Raw genomic sequence first — 23,449 nt, 5'->3', positions numbered from 1 at the left:
GTCAGGTTCCCTTACTCTAGGGGCAGGGAAATTTTTCAGGGTCTTGTTCTGCTCCCTGGCAGTGATTTTCCTAATCCACGGTGCATGGCTCTCCTTTGTTCTTAGCTATGCTCTCTGGGCTCCTGGCTCTGCTCTCTGACAAATCTTTTTATTAGATGTTTACAGCTGAATAGCTTTCTCACTCTGCTTCCTGTTTACAGGAAATTGAAAACCCACAAGGCTCTTTGAAGTTTGAACTACCTCTGTCCCTTTGGTGTAATTATCAGTACAAGTCCATTGAAAAATTTGTGGGCTTCCTATGAATCACACTGGGGGATTTACTCCTTGCCCCAAAAGATACATCCATAACTTTTCTGCACAGATATCTCTATACTTTGGGCATATCAGCCTGCTGTGGGATAACACCTTTAAGATTCTTTGAAACTCTTTCCTTTTAGCTGAGAGGATAATCCACCAGGTAGTGTCTTAAATATCTCTAAGCCTTAAAGGATCTCACAGCTATTCATGACTTGGCCTTTACCCTGAGGTCACTTTTTACTTTGAGGATCTTTTTACCAGGTGGAGAGACTGGGAATGAAAAAAAGTTCTGTTTTCAAACTCAACAAGTTTGAAACACCTTCTTTAGCTCATCTCTCTTATTATTCCTTAGCATAAGTAACCAGAAGGATTCGAGATACTTTCAACATTCTGTCTAGAGATTTCCTTAATTAGGTCCATGAGTTCATTAAATACATTCTCTATTTTCCAAGTTACCTCAGACAATTTGTTCCATCATTACAGAACATATGCTACCCTTTTTTCCAGACCCTACTAATAATTCCCTCACTGCCTATCCACCATTCCTCCAGTCTTCATTGACAATCTCCACCATTTCCCCAGCCTCCATGTATGAGCCAGTCTTAAAGCCAATGCGACATATTTTACTTTTTGTTATGGCAGCATCACACCTTTAGGTATCAATTTCTGTGGCAATTACCCATTGATGCTTAACAAACCACCAAAAATTTAGTAACAGGACACTGAGCATTTGATTTGTTTACAGCAATTGACTGGGGCTCAGTTGGGTATTTCTGTTGATCCTGGCCAGAAGTTACTAATCATGCAGCTGTAGTCATCTGACAATTTAACTGGGGCTGGATGGCCTAACAGGGTCTCACATTCATGACTCAAATGTGGTGCTGACTGTCAGCATGTAGGTCTAGGAAGTCTCAGCTGGGACAACTCCTCTCTACTTCATGTGGCCTCTTTTTCTCCAAAAGTTTAGACCAGGCTCTTCACTTGTCAGTCTGAGGCTCAATTCAAGAGGGCAATGGCAGAAACTACAAGACCAGTTGAGGTTTAGGCTTCAGAACTTATACAGCATTTCTGCTACATTCTCTTGGTTAAAATAAGTCACAAGGCCAGCAAAAATTCAGAGAGTGGGAAAAAGACTCTCTTTCTTGATGAGAGGAGAGGTAAAAATCATATTATACCAGGGTGTGTATACAGAAATAGGAGAAGTTATTATGGTCATCTTTGCAAATGATCTCTCACATGCTCTTTTCTGTATTTTTCATCCTTTTGTCTCTTCATGCTTTAGTCTGGATTTTCTTCTGAGCTATCTTCCAGTCACTAATTCTCTCTTCAATTGCATCTAATATGCTATTAAACTCCTCTACTGACTTCTTAATTATAGTTATTGTCTTTTCAGCTCTAAAATTTGTTTCTTCTTTATAGTTTCCACTTTTCTGACAAAATTCTCAATCTTGTCTTTAATTTCCTTGAAAACATTAAGTATAATTACTGTAACATCCTTGTCTGATAGATCCATTATCTAAACTCTCTATGGGGTCTTTTATACTGACTTTCATTTTTCTTGATTTTCAGTCATGTAATTTGATATGCCTGCTTACCTTTAAATGGCTATTTGATACCACATTTGAAAAATAAATAGAAATAATTTGAGATCCTGGATATTATTATATTTGCTTCTTTCTGGTGGTTAGTTACACCAGCAATCCTAGAACTCCTTGCTTGAATCAAAGGTTGAGTATTTTGAAGCTGAGATTTAATGCCTGTGTGGGTTGGTCTATTTCCAGTTTATTTTTACTCCTAAGGTATAGTTCCTTCAAGATCCCAACCTAAAACGGGAAAGTTTCCCAGGGCACCCTCCTTAGAAAACCCTGAAGTCTAAGTTTTGTCCTTTTAGTCTTATAAGACTGTTGAAAACTGCAATTAGCTTTTCAACTGCTTCTTCTCAAACCAAAAGATATCGCCAGGGGAAAAGTGGCCTTAAATGCCACCTCCCTGGGTTTCCTTCTCCTATACCTTAGCCCCATAATTCTTTACTAACTTGAAAGGTTTCTAATGCCTTGAAATAGATTTGTAAAACAATTTTGTCCAGCTTTTCTAGTTTGTTCTCAATGGGAGGATTTGTTTGTTATTTGGTTAATCATTATTGGAACTTAAGGACGTTCGCATAAAACTTCTTAATCTTAGTGTTCTAGATTCTTGAACTATTTGATTCCATGGTAATAAGCAGTTTCAAAATACCTAAAGGAGTTATACTTTTAAAACTTAACATGCTTTTTCTTTTGCCTCTAAGAGTGAAAGTCCTTTCCTTTAGATCCTGTGAGGCATTGATCTTCTTATAAATTCAGGTAAACTACAAAAGGAATGTAGGGTAAAAAGGAAAAAGAAGGGTAATACTCAAAATCTGACATTCAAAACAGGATAATGCAGTAAAACAATGGATTTATCACTTTTATCAGTTTGCTGTTTAATGTTTTTTGCTTTTTAAAGAGGGCAAATAGAAGGTGGCCAGAGACACTAGTAAAAGACAGTAGAAAGTAAAAAATGCTGGGAAAAATAAGAACAGTGGGAAGCTAGGAAAGTGAAAGCCCAGAAGGTGTCCAATTTTCCTTTTTCTGACTCATCTTTTTCTGGTAGGAGAAAAAGAAAGTGAGTCAAGTATGTGAGGGTAGTCCTCGGGCAGGAAAGAAGAGACTTCTGTCTCCCAATTATCTAAGATTCTGAAAAGAGATCATTTATTTGGCCTCCACAACTAACCTGTAGTATGGCCACACCAACATGGCTGCAAATCAGAGGGTTAGGCAGATATCGGAAGCTCAGCTTTCCTAGAAAATCCCCAATGATAGAATGTAGACCTGCCATAGGGTTCCTGTGCCAAGGTGCAGTGGCCATGCAGCACAGACGAGGGTGCAGGCTGCTGAGCTGGCCAGGTAGATGGGACATATAGCATAAACTCTGGAACCTGCAGCCACTTTGAACTGAAGTGAAGTAAAGCCAACCAGAGAGTCTGAGCCCAGCCATGCAAGAGCATCCGAATCAGGAGCTAACCACATAATTTATCTACAATGCCAGCAAAAGAGAAACACAAAAATGTCGAAAGGCATTGTGACTCTTTCTTATCACTATGAGGTCCTGTGAGCCACAGGGATCATATAGGTGTTCCCATATAGGAAGACTTTTATATTATGGAGAATAACTACTGTTTGAATCACCTTATTGAATAAAAACTTACACTGAATTGGACATTGCTAATAAGCAGGTAGGAGCTAGGAGAAAGACTAGAGTACTTACAGACAAAATAAAAAATTACATTTTCTGGACATCCATATTATATTATGAATATTATCTTTTATTTTATGGAGGTATAAGTGACATACAACATTAGTTTTTGGTGTACAACATAACAGATTGTAGATATAGTGTGAGTTAAATCATGTATCTCTGATATACATGTAAATTCAAGCAAACAAAAACAACTTGTATTCTACCTGTCTGAAGAGGTTCGGGAAGTCATCTGCATTGTTAACTTTTCTGATTCCTTTCCCTCCTCCTCCTTCTGAGGCCTTGATCATTACTGGATATCCAACTTCCTCTGCTGCCTTCAAGAAGAAAGAGAAAAATGGAAATAAGAGTAGTAATAACAGGGAAGGAGAAAACTGGCAGTTTCTCCCTTTAAGAATGCTGCCATTGGTAGGTCCAAAAGTAGTAAAATAGAAAGGTCCTGAAGACATACTATTGGGGGGGGGGGGGGGGGGGGGAAGCAGTAAAACAATATTCGTAGCATTAGGCTGAACCAAAAGAAATGGCCTTTTTTGTAGGTAAAAAAATGGTTGAATATTTGCAATTTCATATGGTTCAATGTAAGACAATCCTGTGTAGGCCAAAAACAAAATAAAACTGTATGTTTATATATAATTATGTATACTTTCATACACCCACATATGTGGGTGCAAAAAAAAAAAAAAAAAGGCTAGAATATACACCAGTGGTGATAAAAGGAAGATAAATAGATATACCTCTACTTCTTACTGTATTTATTTCTATATTATTGGAATTTCTTATAGTATGCAGGTCTTCATGTTTTACCTCTAATTTTTATTTTTAAAAAAGGTAGAGGTAGTCAATGGTCTCAGTACAGTTTCTGACAACATAAAATATTCAACAAATCAGAACTCTCACATATCCGGAAATTATTTTCTCACTTAACTTTTTGTAAAATATAAAAATAACAAGACACTGAAATATTTTTTTTTAAGTTTTATTTATTTATCTGAGAGAGACAGACAGAGAAAAAGAATGCGTGCAAGCAGGGGAGGGGTAGAGAGAGAGGAGAAAGAGAGAATCCCAAGTAGGCTCCACACTGCCACCGCAGAGCCCAATGTGGAGCTCAAACCCATGAACAGCAAGATCATGACCCAAGCGTTAAGTTGGACACTTAACTGACTGAGCAACCCAGGTGCCCAAATATTAATAAAATTAGTTAGAAAATTAATTTTCAAAACATACTAAATGTGGTTTTCACATTTACAACATTTGATAATGATCAGGTAGCAAGTCTAAACTTTCTGAAAATTAATTATATATCCATTAAGTAGGGAGCTGGTTAAATCAAGATATGCCCATCTATTAGAATACAGTGCAACTGGGGCACCTGGGTGGCTCAGTCGGTTGAGCGTCCGACTTTGGCTCAGAGTTCGAGCCCCACGTCGGGCTCTGTGCTGACAGCATAGAGCCTGGAGCCTGCTTCCGATTCTGTGTCTCCCTCTCTCTCTGCCCCTCCCCCACTCTCTCTCTTTCAAATATAAATAAACATTAAAAATTTAAAAATTTTAAAAAAAGAGAATACAGTGCAATTATTAAAAAGAATGAGGTGGTTTTTATATATAGTGATATGAAAAATGTCCAGACAGTATTGTTATGGCAAAAAGTAAAGGGGGTAGGTAGAAGTTAACCAAAATTTAAAATAACTAAGTCATTCCTTTGTCAAAACCTTCCAGTGATTTATGGTTTACATTATAATAAGATCTAAAATTGTATCAACAGGGGCACCTGGGTGTCTTAGTCAGTTAAGCGTCTGACTTCAGCTCAGGTCATGATCTTGTGGTTTGTGGGTTTGAGCCCCACTTTAGGCTCTGTGCTGATAGCTTAGAGCCTGGAGCCTGCTTTGTTCTGTGTCTCCCTCTCTCTCTGCCCCTCCTCCACTCACACTATCTCTCTCTCTCTCTCTCTCTCAAAAATAAGTAAACATTAACAAAAAAAATTTTTTTTAAAAACAAACAGCATGATGAAATAGTATTGGCAAATAAAGGGGTGATAGGGATCAAAGAAACAGCCACGAATGTGGAAAAGACTTAAAAAAAAAAAAATAAGGTAGTCCACATGATATCAGTAAGAAGGCAGGCCTTTTAAGAAAATATGAAAACTCTAGGCACAGGTCATCTATTTCGAATATTTGCAAAGTATTAAAAAAATTTTTTTAAATATTATTAAAAAAAAATTTTTTTAATGTTTATTTATTTTTGAGAGAGAGAGACAGAGAGACAGAGTACAAGTTGGGGAGGGGCAGAGAGAGAGGGAGACACAGAATCTGAAGCAGGCTCCAGGCTCTGAGCTGTCAGCACAGAGCCTGACGTGGGGCTCAAACTCACCGACTGCAAGATCATGACCTGAGCCAAAGTTGGACCCTTAACCGACTGAGCCACGCAGGTGCCCCAAATCTTCATTTATTTTTGAAAGAGAGAGACAGAATGTGAGCAGGGAAGGAGCAGAGAGAGAGGGAGACACAGAATCCGAAGCAGGCTCCAGGCCCTGAGCTGTCAGCACAGAGCCTGACGCGGGGCTCAAACTCAGCAACCGTTTGATCATGACCTGAGCTGAAGTCGGACACTCAACAGACTGAGCTGCCCAGGCACCCCACAAAGAATTTTAATCTCAGGAGGAAAATGCTTATATAATATAAAGTAGGAAAAGAAAAAAGGATTACTAAACTATATAGAGAGAGTGACCTTAATTTTATACTTATCATAATAATTATAAATATGGGAATCTATTAATAAAGATGATCACTATAGGATAATAACATATACTATGAATCAAAAACAGGTCAAAAGAAAATATATGAATGTGTTATGAATATGTATCTATCTCTGGATGGTGGGTTTATCATCATCTCTTTTCTGACCTTCCAAATTTTCTACCAGAAATTTTTATGTTTAAAATTAAGACAAGGAGGGGCACCTATGTGGCTCAGTTGGTTAAGTGTCCAACTCTTGATTTCAGCTCAGGTTCATGGGTTCAAACCCCGTGTTGCTGTCAGCACAGAGCCTGCTTGGGATTCTCTCTCTCTCTCTCTCTCTCCCTCTCTCCCTCCCTCCCTCCCTCCCTCTCCTCTGCCCCGCTCATGCTCTCTCTCTCTCAAAATAAATAAATAAACTTAAAAAATAAATAAAACAAAATTATGACAAGGAAAAAAAGGAATTTCAATTGACAAGCAAAATAGCTAGTTCTTTACAAAGGGCTTCTACTTTTGCAAATTATAGCAAATAGAGTATGAGGTTGGCAATTCAATTAGAAATATTAATTTTATTAAGGAGATTAAAAGACACAACGTGAAATGCAAACAAAAGAGGAAAATTAGTTGAGCATTCAGCATTTTTTCTTGAATTTATAACATATAATTCAAACACAAGTATTGTGTTTTTCTAAAACAGCCTCTTTCATCATCTACTTGGAAGCATAACTGACATTTCCAACTATTTAAAAAGTGAAAGGGGAACAAACTGAAGAGAACTTATAAAAGAAAGAAAAGGTAATGTTGGAGAAAGGATCTCTTTTTGTTTGGGTTCATGTTTCCAAAAGGATGGACTGTAATTAGACATTCTCAGCCTCTCTTGGCTCCCACCCCCCTCCCCCAAGGGAAAAAGAACAAATTATGTGATTGGTCAGTTTGGAAGGAGGAACTGAACATGCACAGCTCAGCCTCTTCCCCTTTGGGATCAGCCCACTGCGCAGAGCATATGCTCTTTGTCAGCTCTCAGTGATACAAGAAGCTGAATGGTAAAAGCTCTATCTCTGGAGAGGAACATCTTTGGTTATTCAGCACCACCAGTACCCAGTGAGTAAGCATATTTAACTCTGACGTTCAGTTTACAAATCTGATTGTTGCTAAACACATAAGCCATTTCACCAACATCTCTATTCATAATAAAGCTGACATTTCTCTATCTGCCTGGCTTCTTGGTTCTGAATTCAAGCAGGGCAAATATGTGTTGTTTGTTGCCCCCCACCCCACAAACACACACATACACATAATAACAGGTAGTACAGTAGAGAATCAGTATTTTCTAAAAGCTCTGATTTAGCCACCTAAGAAATGTTCTGTCCAGGTGAGGGTTTACTTCACAACAAATTTATTTTTGTTAAATTTAGGTCACTTCCTTACTCTATATATCTCCTGGTCTTAAAATCCCAATGCCCTCATGGGTGCATATCATGAACCAGGCTTCAAATTAACGTTTGTGACTACAATCAGTCAGTTGAAAGACATCACTCTGTAGTTAGTAACCTACCTTCAGCCCATCATCCACATCCTTCACATAACCTTTTTGATATAATTCCTGGGGAACATTTAAGATACGTTTTGAAAAATCATTTTCCTGCCAGTCCACACGAAGACCTGTAATAGATAACGGTAACTTAAAAGCTGCTTTAAAAGCTTCTGTTTTGTCAATTTTCTGCTATTCCTTCTTTAAAATGACCTCGTATTTATCCAAAATTAAGGATATGTGAGAAAAAAAGGATGCCATAAAGCCCTCAATTCTCAGGGTTAGCGGTATTTAGCTCTAGAAGACCTGACAACTTGGGTTCTTACCCTGGAGGAAGCCAGGAGAGCTAATAGGGAGCAAACTTATAAAAAATGCAAGAATATACAAGACTGAAAAAAAAAAGCATGTCAGACTTCTCACAGCAACTCAGCAGGCAAAATACCTTCAATTTGTGTGTTAAGGTCTGCTCCAGGGCCAGAGGTCTGGGAAATAATTCAATCTTTATGAGCCCTCGGAAATAGAAATGGCGGTTTTATTGGCCTCAGCAGAGTCATGATTCCATGCTCCCTGAATGTCCCTGTACTCAGCCACAAGGGGTATGCTATAGCCTCTCCATTCAAACGAGAACAAATTCAACCTTTTATTTTAAACTGTTTGACCCAGCAGGTCTAGAGAGGATATTGCAATCCCCCTGGAGAGCCAGAGTAACAAGAGTTCAAATCTGTTGGGCCTCAAGGCAATGGTCGTTCCCATTTGAAAGACATTTTAGTTTGTTGTTCCCTGTGGTTGAGTACTAAGCAAATTTATATTGTTATTAGTTATAATGATTCACATGGCACTCTTAAAGGGATTTGTCTAGTATAAATCATTTTAAGAAAAATTTTATTCTTCTGTATGCCCAAAAGAAAGGTTGACTACTGCCCTCATTTTCTGCATCAAGGGCAAATGAGAGTTTGAATTAACAGCCAAAGTAAATAAATCATCAATAGATGGTAGGTTGACATGAAGAAAATGATAGTAGGCAAACATTTGAGTAAGTGGGTTTTTCTTAGTGAACCAGGTCTCCTGCCAGGCAGGTTCAAAGACCTAATTCTGCCTAAGTCCACCTGTGATGAAGATTCTAGCCTGCCCAGAGTAAATCCAAATCTACAGAACCATATGAGTTTTCCCAGAGTTTCCTCAAATTCAAATTAAATCTCAAGATCATTTAAATCACAGTTTAGCACATGTGTAACTGGTACAAAATTTATATTCCTAAGACATGATAAAATCACAGGTGTATAAATTAGCCTAGGAGATATAAAATACCATAAATCAACCTGGATTCTATTTCTTATCCTGAAGAATCCAAATAACATTTTAAATAACCTTAAGACCCAAGCCACAGTCCCAAATATCCTACTGAATTTTTCCGCACTTCAAAACACAAACAAGAAATACTTTCTTACCACTCCCACTCCAGGGAAGAGTTGGGATACCAGCAGTTTGAGCCACTATGGAAGATGCAATCTTATCCCCCAAAGCCCACATGGCCTGGCTTGGAGGACCTAAAAATAAGAAAAGAACCCTGATTGTAACGTTTTGGCCTCATTTCCATCACATAGGTTTCATCTTTTATAGAATTATTTTTGTATTTGTCTGGTCTCCCCTACATCATATATCATGGAGATTGTGAACTTGATTATGGGGATTACTGTGTTATGACTCATCTTTGTACTCTTTATAGAACTTAATGTAATAAGCTTTTAGCATACAGTGAGAGTTCAGCATGTATGCTGAATTAAATTCCTGACAAATCTAACTCTGATTTTATCATTGTTCATGATCCAATTTGACAAGGTTATCAAAGTCCTTTTTTTTTTTTTTTTTTTAAGCAATCTTAAAATAAAGGACTTATAAAGTTTGGGGTTCAAGTCTGAGATATGCCCTCCTTGGTCTTAGGAGAATCCAAAAGGAAAATTTATCATTAGTAAACATTTATCTCTTTAGAAGATTTCTCTCTGCTAAAGGAAAGCAGAAAAGTCAGAAGAAAGAGCTCTCACTTATAGGAATATAACTTATATGCTTAAATGTGAAGGTGCTGATTCATATTTAAGGGCACAGTCCTAGGGCATCCTAATATTCAATGATCTCTGCTACACAAAAAGAGGTCCTTTCTCTACATATTTTCTTAAGGTTAATGCCAAGTTTTAAAAAGCCAGTGTTTTGGAAATCAGAGCCTCCTCCATATCTCACGGAAAAGAACCTGAGGACAGAAACACAATCAAGATGAAGAAAGATAAGTAGGATGTAAGAAATGAGGAAGAGGTATGTGGAATTTGAGAAACTTAACAGAAGACAGTGGAGGAAGGGAAGGGAGAAAAATAATTTCAAACAGACAGGGAGGCAAACTATAAGAGACTGTTAAATACAGAAAACAAACTGAGGGTTGATTGGTGGGGGAGAGGAGGAAATGGATGATGGACACTGAGGAGGGCACTTGTTGGGATGAGCACTGGGTGATGTATGTAAGCGATGAATCATGGGAATCTATTCCTGAAGCCAAGAGCACATTGTATACAAGGGATGTTGGCTAACCTGACAATAAGTTATATTTTTAAAAAAATGAAGAAGAGACAAAAAAAAGAAATGAAGAGGGTTACTCTGAGAGCTGCTGATTGATGAAAAATAAGAGCCCCGTGCATGTTAAACAGAAGAAAAGCAGAATATAAAGTGGAATGTGGGCAAAACTGACAAAGAGAACCAGAAAGACAGGAAGAGTATGTTAGAAAGGTTTACCCATGAAGGCGATGCCATTTTTCAAAAGAAGTTCTGGGAGCTTGGGATTCTCAGAAGCATGACCCCAGCCAGCCCACACTGCCTATAAGGGAAGATAATATGATTCTTTCTTAAAATTCATACTAAAATAACATGATAAACTGTACTACTCTCTACCAAGACTGGCCCCACACCATGAGGTACAATAGCTCCAGAGCTGCCTAATGCTTAGGTCGGCAGAAGCCGAATTACTTGATTCTTGGCAAACTTTTTATGGAACAAGAATAAGCAGTCCATTGTGTCAAAACCTCTGTAAAGAGGTCAAAACAAAGTTGAGGTTGATATTAAGATCCTGCTAGTCTTGTTACTCTTTAGGAAACTCAATTCATAACCTTTCCACTATACTCTACAGAGCCTTTTCTAGAAATACTAGTTTTCTTTCACAGTTTCAATTACTTTGGCCACCCAACTCCACATTTATATTTAGTGGTTATACTGCCATATAAATCCCTAGTTTTGTTTTTTTTTTTTTCTCTCTGGGCTTAAGTACATTTATCCTAAACATCCTAACATAATAGGGAAGAAATAATCTATTTCTATACTACCATATTCTCAGCTAAGAATATTCCATTGGAAAAAGGAACTTTTATTTACTTGAGATAGTTTGAAGGTGAAATGGATAGTATAAATAATCTCTGAAAGACCCTTACAGACCTTGTGATTGTATTATGTTTATTTTTGCCTCATTCATTTTTTCCATCTTTCTTTTCCCCATCTGTTATACCCCTCACAAAAAAAGCTTTATCAATTTTCAACAAAGATGCTTTATATAAAATTTAAAGTTCTTCTCTGGATAGCCCCTTGTGTCTAACTGTAAAATGGCTAAACTGGTTTGAAAGGACACACTGGCATCTCTTACTTGCACTGGGATCCTTTTAGCAATATCAAGAATTAATTCCACGTTTGCATAGTTGTTGTTGTTTGGTCCTCCTGGCACCGGCACATAGTGATCTGCCATCTTAATGTATTCTGAAAATGCAAGCAAATTAATAGAGAACACATGCTTTATTTCCAGAAATAGAACAGAGCACAACTACATAAAAGACGATACCATCACAGTTAACGACTGGACAAACTGCATTAACTAGGTAAGTCCCAGGACATTTAGTTAGAGGCTCTGACTTTGTTAAGTCATGGGTACTAACATGCTAATCTGGTATTCAGGAAGCTCTTCTATTCAAACAACAGCTCTCAAACATTTCACTATGTAACCTTTTTGAAGGGCCTTTAAGACCTCTCTATCAAGGATGATATGTCACTTAGAGACCCCTGTACAATTATTTATTCTGATAAAAAGTTTTAGCCCTAACATCCTTTATCTTTAACTTGCACTGTACTCTGAGAAGCCCTTTTCCTGATGTCAAGCTGTGACAAACTGGGAAAGAGGGCAGAGCCTGAAGGGTTTGTGGACTGGCTGGACAGGAAAGGTTAGTTACTGGCATATACCAAGGGCTTGAAAAGACTTTATCTGGAATGTTGGAGATAATAGGTATTTGAAAGACACTTTTGAAAGATAACTTCTTTCCCTCCTTACATTTTTTTTGCTCCGTATTCCCTTTCAAATTTGTCACCTGATGTCTCTCTCTTCCTATTCCTGGCAATAATGGTAGAGCAGCTACAATGTGCAGTAAATATATTAAGCAGTTTATATATATTATTTACTACTCAGTAATCCTATATATGATAGGTATTATTGGCACCTAATTTACAGGAAATTGGCTTGGAGCAGTCAAATAACTTGCTCAAGTTTATTTATTAGCATTCCTTCTATCTTATTCTTAATTTTTAAAGGTTTTACATCCTTCTAAAAAAAATTCCATTCAAAGTAAGATGCAAAAACCTATAGTTTGTTCCAAATAAAAACAGGTTTATTGTTCTCTTTGACTACAAAAGGAAAAACATGTTAATTATTTTTAAAAAACTATAATGTATCAGGATGAAATAATACCATTTAACAGTCAAAATCACCCATTGCCCCACCACTCAAAGATAAGCAGTTCATGCTCCGATATACTAGAAATCATCAGTTGTTAACCAATTTAACAATATATTGTGGGTACCTTCCCCTATGTGACATAGAGATATATTTAATATATATTTAGTATTTTATATATACTTAATATAGACCCAATATTTCAATGGATGCCTACCATTCCACAAAGTAACAATAATTCATAATTCATTTAACTACTCACTTATTGATGGACATATAAGTCATTAATAATTTGGAAAATATTAAAATAATAGAATGATGAATATCCTTATACTGCTGTCCAATTATACCCTCAGGATATAGTCCTAGAAGTAAAACAACTAGGTCAAAATGTATCCACATCTTCAAAGACAGAACCATGTTAGACTCTCATTAGCAACATGGATGACAAATTGTCTGTACTCTCAACTATATTAGGTATAATCACTCTTTTAAACTTTACCAGTCTTATAAACTTAAAAAAAAAATCCCCATTTACTACTGTTTCAGTCTGCATTTCTTTGATTACCATTAGTATCAAATTTCTTATATGTTTACTGTCCCTTTTTCATTCTTCTTTTATTATCTACCTAATTCATGTTCTCTGTTCCTTTTCTATTGAAGGGTCATTTGCTCTATTATAGTTAGACATTCTTTGCTGCCAGTATATTTTTCCAGATTACAATCTGTCTTTAACTTTCTTTTTTTTATTTGCAAAATAGAAATTTTTATACAGTCAAGTCTATCTAACTTTTCTTCTGTGGTTTAGTCTTTTCTGAAGTTCAGTAGCCCTAAGTACAGGAAAAAAAAGTTACTTTAATTGCTGACCTACATACACACACACGTGCACACGCATGCACACAGAATCTGCAAATGTACAGCTGTCACCAACCAACAACAGTTCAGAGTTCTACACCAATCAATCTTCTGTTATCACTACTATAGACACTAATGAGAAGCCCTGGTAAGTAGAAAAAGAAATTGCATCTTAATCACACAGCCTGGATTTCTCCATTACCTCCTGGTTCCCACAATTGCCATAATTACAGCAGAGATGCTATTCTAGAGAATATTTACAAATGAACAAAACTCCCCTCCAAGGATAACACTCATTTCTTTCTACGGATTTCATTAATCATCCACCTTTCACGACACAAAAATATGCAACTGGGTCAATTATTACCACCCTTACCATCCCTTAACCTGTCATGTCAGCCCACTCCCCTCCAGGTCTCAGGATAAAGTCCTCTCCTTATGGTAATAACCAGCTCTTGTATCTAAGGCTCCTTCTCCATAATCTTTTAAATTGTAAAAGTAATGGTTATCTTACACTGGATTCCCATGATGACTGCACAATGGTATAAGTTTACCAAAACTCACAGAACTGTGTACTTTTCAAATGGTGACTTTCATGGTACATAAATTATATTCAGTAAAGCTACTAAAATAATTAACATAACAGAAAGGTTAGAAAAAAGGAAAAATCAATCAAAATAATTAATTCAATACCACTGGTATCATAATCCTTTCTGAGTTCTTTTTCAAATAACTTGTAAAGAAATTGTAAAACTGTATAAACTCTTTGCAAAAAAGTTGGAAAAAGAAACAGAAATAAAAACACCCCAAAATACCACCCCCAAAGATAACTAGTACTGCTGTTGGTATATGTCATTATAACTTTTTTTCTAATTATACACAGTGTCTTTTTCCCTATCATGTCATGCTACCAATCTCCTTATAACTAACTTTTTCTTTGCAATAGTGATGGACAGTCTGTTCCCATGATCCCAGTTTCCAGGTATCCATACCTTAAGGAATCCCTTCTCCTTGGGTGTGAGCAGGATCTATGACTTGCTAGCCAAAAGAACATGTCAAGGGTGGGGAGCTGTCACTTTCATGATTACGTTACATAAGAAAGTAACTGATCTTTTACTAGGAGACTTTCCCTTCCTGGCTCTGAAGTAGCAGGCAGTCATTTGGGGATGGCCCACATGACAAGGAGTCAGGAGTAGTCTTTGGCCAATAACCAGCTAAACATTCAGGCCCTCAGTCGGACAGCCCACAGAAAACTGAATGCTGCCAACAATCACCTGAGTTTAAAAGCAGGTCCATCCCAAATCGAGCCTCAGATGAGACTACAGACCCAGCTGACAAATAATTGCAGTCTTGTAATAACCTGAAGCAGAAGACCCAGCTAAGCCATGCTCTGACCTACTGACACTGTAAGATAATGTCTGTTGTTTTAAACAGCCAAGTTTATGGTAATATTGTTATGTACAAAAATAGTAAATAATGTAGCAATTTATTAGAACGCATTTTCAGACCAATAAACATTATTCTACAAAATATTTTTTAATGTGTGCATGGTATTTCACAGAATTGGTGTTGCGCATTATACTTAACTAATCTGCTCATGTTGGACACTTAAGTTACTCCCAGTTTCTCATTATTTTATTTTTTTTGTTTTGTTGTGGTTTCTCATTATTTTAAATAACACTACAATGAATATCCTTGTACAAATACATTTGCCTCATTACCGATTTTTGTTTCTCAGACTAAATACTAGAAAATATGCTTATTTTTGTCCACCTGTGCTCTTAACTGCATCCCCTTTCATCTCCTCCAGGTCCCTTGTGTACTTCCACCCCTTTCCCTCTTTCTCTTGGACTCCTTCTTCTCAACCTATAAACATTCCCAAGTCTCTTTCACTCTGAAAAATAAAAATCCTCCCTTGAGACTGTATTTCTCTTCAGTTACTACCTTTTTTCCTTCCCTTCTCATCCAAAATTCTTTAAAAAACCCACCTACATTGTCACTTCCTATTCATTCCTTAACATCTGATAACAGTCTGCACACTCATATTGCTCCACTGAAACTATTCTGGCAATACTACCGATGGTTTCCTAATTACTGGAAGGTTCTATCCCTATCTTATTGAACCGCTGACACATTTGACCCTCCTTATTGAAATTCTTTTTTCTCTCTTCTGTTTCTTCTCTCTCTCCAATCATCTCTTCTCAGCATTGTTTATGGGCCTATCTTCCTGAGTCTATCACTAAAATTTTACTCTTCTATAAAATTTCATCTTCAGTCCTCTTCTCTTTATTTTCTACCTGTTCTTTCAGGGGGTAGTGTTAACTACCACATGTTTGCTGATAATGTAGACTCTTAGTCTCTAGCCCTCATTATTTCTAAGTTCTGGAAGGATATATCCAACTTTTTATAGGATTTATAGGATCTACTTATACCAGAAGTACTCCAAACCTAATCTGTCTATCCTCCGCCCCCAGAAAAACCTTACTCTTCTGGTTGATATTTTGCATTAGTTGCCTAGTCAACCTACTGTTAAAAACCTAACAGTAATCATTGACTCTTCTATCACCAAATTTTGTCAATTTTACCTCCTAAATCTCCAAACCATCTCTTTCTTCTATCTTCTCAGCCTCATCATATTCTCTAGTATTGCCTTCCACAAATGGATCTCCCAAGATACCATCCGAATTGTCCATCTAGTTGCTTATGTTAAAAAAAAAGTTTCTTTAAGATACACATGAGATAATATATCTAGAATTTGCTTTAGAAATTGTGTGAACAGGGGAGGAGGTGAAAGTATACATGAAACTAGACTGGCCATGAGTTGATAATTGTTGATGTTAGATGATAGGTAAATAGGAAGGGATTCATTACACTCTTCTACTTTTAAGTTGTTAAAAACAACAACTAATCCATTTAAAATACCAATCCTTTAATGTCCAACAGAGACACACATACACATTCCTAAAAAGATAAAGTCTATGCTCCTGAGGATGAAAATCAAGGCCTTCTTTGAGAAATATTAAATCACATCTTGTACTTTAAACAAGTACATCTGTAGTTTCCACCAAACCACTGTGTCACGCCTTCATACATTTGCATATACTGTTCTTTCTGCCTGGAACACTCTGCCTGGAACATCCTGCTAATTGCTTACTCATTCTTGGTTAGGCATAACTTCTTTCAAAGAGCTTTCTCTTAACCCTGTCACCAAGAGCAAAGTTAAGATGCCTCAACTCTGTGTTCCTGCAGTACCCTGTGCATATTTCTATTATAGCACTTATCTAACGGTACTGAAATTATTTGTTTCTTAAAGCTAGATCAGATTTTATTCAACTATGGGTCTCCATGTTCACTGAGTGAAGGAATAAATGAATTAATAGGAGCACCAGGTAGAAATAGATGGGGGAAAAAGAAATCATGCAAGGTAGTTTTATGTTTATTACAGACAATTTCATCTTTATAACTATGCAGTGAATTAGATATTATGATCTTCCTTTTACAGATAACAAAAATTGTGACTCAGAGATATTAAAGGGTCAAACTAAATGATTTCACATAATAACATATGCTTTCCAATAACCTGGTATGTTATCTATTTCTAAATAAGATAACATAATAACCCCTACTCCTTAGGAATAGTTAACATCATTGTCTCAATAGAGAAAGAATATACACACCAAATAGGTTTAAAAAGATAGCTCTTCAAAGAGCTAATGTTATCTGTGAGTTTTCTACCTTAGAGACTATACTTTAGTGATAAAAAGAGAAAAGACCAGCCATATCCTCTCAACTATACCAATGGTCTTTATCTACAACTCTCAGATGGAGGACCATCTGAGTAGAGAGAATATGCAGAAGAGCTCACAGAATGAAACCCACTTGGATCCCTCAGGAGGAGGGTAAAAAAGAATCTTAACCCCAAGATTCTCTAAAATTCAGTGTAGCTTTGCTCATAAGGGAAATAGCATTTTCTTTCAATCTTTCCACTTACACATGCCAATCTACTTATGCAGATTAGCCAATACTTGACACTGGAAGGGCATACACCTAGAAACCCCAATCAACACTGGTTAAATTTCTACTTATTTTTACTTAGAACGTAGGAATTGATGCTGAGGTTAAATATAGTACAATCACTTATATATGCCTATTATTGACACTTTTTAAAAAAGAAATCTTAGGGTTTGGGAATCCCCCCCAAGTTAACATTCTCCTACTACAGACTTTGCTATTCAATGCTTTATGCTCAAGGATGATGCTTTCTCATGCTAATCACTCACCTGCATTGGCTTTCAGGTCTTCAGGTGTGACCATAACAACAAATCGGATTGCACGTTCATTTCGAAACATCTCATAAGACCATCGGCGGATGGACCGCATGCATTTCACTGCTGCGATGCCATTGTTGGCAATAAGAACCTGGGAGAGTGGTGGGATGGGAATTGGAGAGAGAAGTAGAAGAGGCAGGCAATGACGGACAAAAAGAAATGAGACCATTTGTGTAGACCTATCTTACTCCGAAGAGCCAGACTTTCAATTAAGAATTTGTGTTGCTAGTCTAGGTGGTTAGGAACCAGCTCCCACATGATCAAAGGATATTTTAAAATGTTAGCCCAGCAAATACTTTAATATATGCCAGCTAAAGCTTACTGCTTTTTTACTTCATTTCTTGAAGGGGAAAATCACAATTTTCAAACCTTGTGAATTTGTGAATTATTCTACTATACCTGTTACTAGGGCACAGAAGACAAACTTCAGAGGGGTGATGAATTATTAAGGAATGAAGGAAGACTAAACAGTGTAGTGTCCTTCACTATTCTCTGTTGTAGTAAAACAAGGCACAGAGGCCTGCACATGTGTAAGAACCCTGGCACCAACCACTACCTCTCTCCAAAATGCTAAACCGCAAATGCCTTAGAAGTGTAGAGACTACCTTACAAAGAATGGTCACAAGAAGAAAAGTAGAAGAATCAATGATCCTGAGACTTCTCTATAAACAAACCTTTCACCTCCTGACCTATCTTGCAACCACGGCCCCAGGGTAACACAGGCTAAAATATAAACTATCTTTATTGGAAGACTAACAGAAGGACACCACTGGAGCAAAACTTTTAGGAGTGGGAATACAGGTTCCCACCCTTTAATTTTTCAATCACCGCAAGCTATTTCAACCAAGTCATCCTCTCAGTTCTGACATGGTTTAGACAAAAGGGGCATAGAATTGCTCACAACACTTCAAAATACTTGTAATGTCTAAGTATTTCATATGGCATATTCCCTCTAAACATCTCAAATACCCAGGAAAAGCCATCAGTTCACAGTATATCAAACTGTTTAAGCCTTCACTCCCTTAGCTCTCAATCCAATGTGACATAGTATCTCCTTACCACCACCCCACCAGCCAATCAATTTACCATACCTTCTCAGATTCCTGAAGCCCAACCTCATAAAACCACAGGTTGTTTTAAAGAGAACTTTCTGGGGACACCTGGGTCGCTCAGTCAGCAAAGAGTCCAACTTTGACTCAGGTCATGATCTTGTGGTTCATGGGTTCAAGCCCTGCATTGGGCTCTGTGCTGACAGCTCAGAGCCTGGAGCCTGTTTGGGATTCTGTGTTTCCCTTTCTCTCTGCCCCTCCCCCACTTGTGCGCATGTGCATGCGCACGCTCTCTCTCTCTCTCTCAAAAATAAACATTAAAAAATTTTTTAAATAAAAAGAACTTTCTGACCACTTCATCTTTTAATTAGCTATGCCTAAATTACCTCAGTGGTAAATACACAGGAAATAGTGAAATTAACAGGATGCTACGGAGGCAGAGAGGTTAATTCTGCAGAAAAAGGCAGTCTCTAAAAACTACATGTTGGTTTTGAGCAAATCTAGACATGTCTAGTCATTAAATCTCATGCGCTTTTGAAAAAAAGTAATTCAGCAAGTTATAACTTACCTTCTCAATCACTTTATTCCCCCCAAAACGCGTAACAAATTCTGCTGGTGAAGCTACAGTGAAATCTCGCTGTGAGTCTATTTTCTTTCGGTCTCGACCTTGCTTTACTAGATGCAAGCCAGACATGCTGGACCTATAAAAACAAAGAAAGCATGAGAGTCTTTAGATGGGATTTCTTCACACCATCTATCTCCCCTAGGGGTCTGCTTTTCACTACCATACTTATAACAGCACTTCCAACTGTACCCTTGTGATGACTGTATGCTGACAGGTCACACACTTTTTGAATAGAAGACAGGAAGGGGGGAAAAAGATATTTGCTTGTGGAAATTTAAGAAAAAAATATAAGTGTTCTTGAATAATAAAAGATAATATTATGGTTTACCAACAAATCCCATCACAAAGCGACAGGCAAAAGTACAGACTGAAATGAGATAGTAGAGATAACAGACTCAGAGAGACTGGGAAAGCTAAGAAAACAGCAAGGCTGTCATTAGATCATGATTCTGGAATACAGATGACCTTCACCTCTGTATCTCTAGGCTCCATTTTTCTTATGAAATGTACACTTTTAACTGCCGATGAAGCATTTCACTTGTGTATTCCACAGGCATTTCAAAATCAACTCCAAAACCAAATACTTTACAAGGCAGCATAATAATATATCATATTTCATCAAATTTAAGACACTCCTCCTTTAAAAAAAAACTTAGGGGGCGCCTGGGTGGCTCAGTTGGTTAAGCGGCCGACTTCGGTTCAGGTCATGATCTCATGGTCTGTGAGTTCAAGCCCCGTGTCGGGCTCTGTGCTGACAGCTCAGAGCCTGGAGCCTGTTTCAGATTCTGTGTCTCCCTCTCTCTGATCCTCCCCCGTTCATGCTCTGTCTCTCTCTGTCTCAAAAATAAATAAACGTTAAAAAAATTAAAAAAAAAAAACTTAGAAAAATATCTGAAATTGATGTGTATCTTACAACTGATGGTGTGCTTTATTTAATTGGCAGTATTTTTTTTCTCAGTGGTATATACAATAATGGTGCCTCTAACAATCAATGGTGTTTTAAGAATAGATGAAATATGGTACTGGAAAAGTACAGGGCTGGGTTTAAATCCAGATCTGTCCACTTAATATTTCCAATGATCTTAAGTAAATAATTTAACCTTGCTCAACTTCCTTTTTCTCTTTGCAAAATACACATAGTATAGACTGTTCTGGTTATTTACCTACTGTCTCTCAACTCCAAGCTCACCCTTTTATGTTCTGCCCTGTGACGATAAAGCTAAGACTCTGCAAACCTAATCGGTTCTGCCAATGGGAAGGCAGAATGGTAAGAATAGGGATTTTATTTTTGTTTTCCAGCTTTTATCATCATTGCTCCACAGTAACAGAGAGTTAATTCCAGCCTCTACCATCTTTCAATATTCCTAGTGGGAGCCTCGTTGCATCTCTCAGTAGTACCAGTAGCAGCAGGTTGTGGCTCCTTGGCAGAATACCAGCCTTGCCACGTTCACTCACCCTCTGGGCTGTGCTGCCTGGGCCTATCAATCACATAACTGTCAGGCTAGCTACTCACCTGTCCTGAGCACCAGCTACTCAAAGCTTATTCTCAGAGGTGCAAGCATCAGCCCTGATTGGCCCTCCGTCAAGCTGCTAGGTTCTGGTAACCCTACCTCTTCCTTTTTTTCTCCCAGCCCTAGGGGTGGTAGCTGCTTCCTGCAAGTATTAATTTTGGAGCTACTGTAGAAAATACCCAAGTTACCAGTTCTCACTACTGAATGCCCACTGGTTTATAATACCTAATGCAGTTTCTCTTTCCCTTACTGGACCTTGACTGATAGGCCTTCTTTGAAAAGGTGTTTTGGGGGTTAAATGAGATAATGGCTATAACTAAGCACTTACACACACTGTTTAACGGACAGCTCTTTTCTTATTCCCACCTTTCCTTCCTTTATCCTGTACTCTAACATCGATGCTGCAGTAATTTCTTTTCAAAATAAAAGGGTATGATTAAAATCTTCCCACAAAGAAAATACCAGGTCCAGACAGTTTTAAAAAACAAGTTCTCAGGGTGCCTGGGTGGCTCAGTCAGTTAAGCGTCTGACTCTTGATTTTAGCTCATAGTAAAATGATCTGATAGTCGTGAGACTGAGCCCCACTTTGGGCTCCGCACTGGGTATGGAGCCTGTTTGGGATTCTCCCTTGCCCTCTTTCTCTGCCCTTCTCCCCTTCATGCTCCTGTGCTCTCTCTCAAAATAAATAAATAAGTAAACATTAAAAAAAAATACTAAGTGCTCAGCAGTGGAAAGAAAAGAATTGTTAAAAAGTAAAAACAAATAAAAAATAAAAGAGAAGTGCTCTCAAACAACTTTTAAGGGCAGTAGTCTATCAAACTTTCAAACAGTGAGAAAAGAAGTAAAATTCCTCAGCTAGAGTAACACTGATACTCAAACTAGACAAATAAGTCACATTAAGGGAAAAGTCCAGGTCCACTGTATTCATGACTACAAATGCAAAATTCCTGAATAAAATATTCTAAATAGCAGGGTATTGGTGCAAGGATGGGTAAAATATTATAAAAAAGTTACTCCATAACCAAGTTGAGTTTGTCCCAGGTATGCAAGGATGGTTTAATTTTAGAAAATCCATAAATGTGAAACTCTGTGTTAGATTTCCTAGCAAGTGCAATAAAATGAAAAAATAAAATAAAATAAATTAGAGGCATTAGGACTGCTAGGGAGGAAGTTAAACTGTCATTATTTGTGAGTGATATAATCATTCACATAGAAAACACAAAAGATTCTGCATATTATTAGAAATAACAGGAGACCTCAGTCAAGTATTCAGAACTCCAAAAATATTATATAAAGATTATGCACAGATTATAATTTTAAGAACATATCATAAAGTAAAAATAACTAAAATATATACATTTTGGGGAGATACATATAGATACAATAAACAGGAAGATAAAAGAATGTTATGAACATATGATTAAGGAAAATGATTATCTGGGTGGGGGAAGGCAGGGAGAAGTACTAAGGAGGAGAGACCATATAGTTAGATGCAGGTGATGGTCAAGGACCTACCTTTGTTTTAGATGGTGGGTTTTCAAATTCTTTTTATATTATTTTTTAAAATAATGCAATAAGTAACCAAATAAATAAATAATATTAGCCCATAAATGGACCAATGAGTGTGCTATGAAAGATTATGTTATATAATTCTATACATCTAAAGTTAAACACACACTCCTCAGAGATCAGCTGTCAGCTATTTAGGGAGGGAGCAAAAAGATAGGTAAGTTATTACTTAGAATCAACAAGGAGCTACCTGAGTATATAAGACAAGAAAGGAAGGAAAGTCTTCATTGATAAAATTAAAGAGGAGAAGGGATTGGTCATAAGATTTTATCAATGGTTTAGTGAGTTCTGAGAATCATTTATAATCAAAGAGGGGAGAAAAACAAAACTATGTCTTACTTTTAACAATGGGATCCTTCATATAGCCATATTCTGAAGTGAGGCACCATGCTGAAAACAAGGGGATCAAGTATAAAGATGGAATAGATCTCAAAACCTTTATCTCTCATCTATCTTTTCTCAGGAAGCTATCAGAGAATGCTGTCTTCCAAAAGGATGGAGTAAACCAAGAAAAAGGAAAAGAAGGGAAGCAAGAAACAGATGAACCAATACAAAAGAGAAAGGAATTCCCTAGATATGACTGTTCAAATTGGAGGACAGATTGCTCCAGGAGAGACGCCTCTATGAAACAGTGGACAGGTCATCTGTTATATTTACCCACAGAGAAACAAAATTCTGTGTGTGTGTGTGTGTGTGTGTTTGCACAATATGTATATATGTGTGTATTCTGTTTAAATATGTGTATATATATGATTGTTTTACATGTATATATAAACAGTAAAGTAATGTTATATAAAAATACTTTTATATACATAAAAATAATTTTTTTTAATTAAAAAAATTTTTTTCACGTTTATTTATTATTGAGAGACAGAGAGAGACAGAGTGTGAGCAGGGGAGGGGCAGAGAAAGAGGCAGACACAGAAT

At 37.1% G+C, this 23,449-nt stretch overlaps 1 protein-coding gene across 8 annotated transcripts in view; it reads right to left on the bottom strand.

Annotated features, from left to right (window-relative positions):
• The window catches only part of ACACA (acetyl-CoA carboxylase alpha), a 277,010-nt gene that overhangs the window by 173,196 nt on the left and 80,365 nt on the right, over nt 1-23,449 (bottom strand). For all 8 annotated transcript variants that reach the window (XM_042917229.1, XM_042917232.1, XM_042917230.1 and 5 more), the window contains 7 exons: nt 19,386-19,518; nt 17,721-17,859; nt 11,512-11,621; nt 10,614-10,695; nt 9,284-9,382; nt 7,860-7,966; nt 3,780-3,890 (listed from right to left, as the gene is read on the bottom strand). In XM_042917229.1, coding sequence (XP_042773163.1) covers nt 3,780-3,890; nt 7,860-7,966; nt 9,284-9,382; nt 10,614-10,695; nt 11,512-11,621; nt 17,721-17,859; nt 19,386-19,518 — 781 coding nt within the window. The remainder of the gene's footprint in view (nt 1-3,779; nt 3,891-7,859; nt 7,967-9,283; nt 9,383-10,613; nt 10,696-11,511; nt 11,622-17,720; nt 17,860-19,385; nt 19,519-23,449) is intronic.

This window comes from Panthera leo, chromosome E1 (assembly GCF_018350215.1).
Source record: "Panthera leo isolate Ple1 chromosome E1, P.leo_Ple1_pat1.1, whole genome shotgun sequence".
Taxonomy (NCBI): domain Eukaryota; kingdom Metazoa; phylum Chordata; class Mammalia; order Carnivora; family Felidae; genus Panthera; species Panthera leo.
This window is presented reverse-complemented; position numbering and strand designations above follow the sequence as displayed.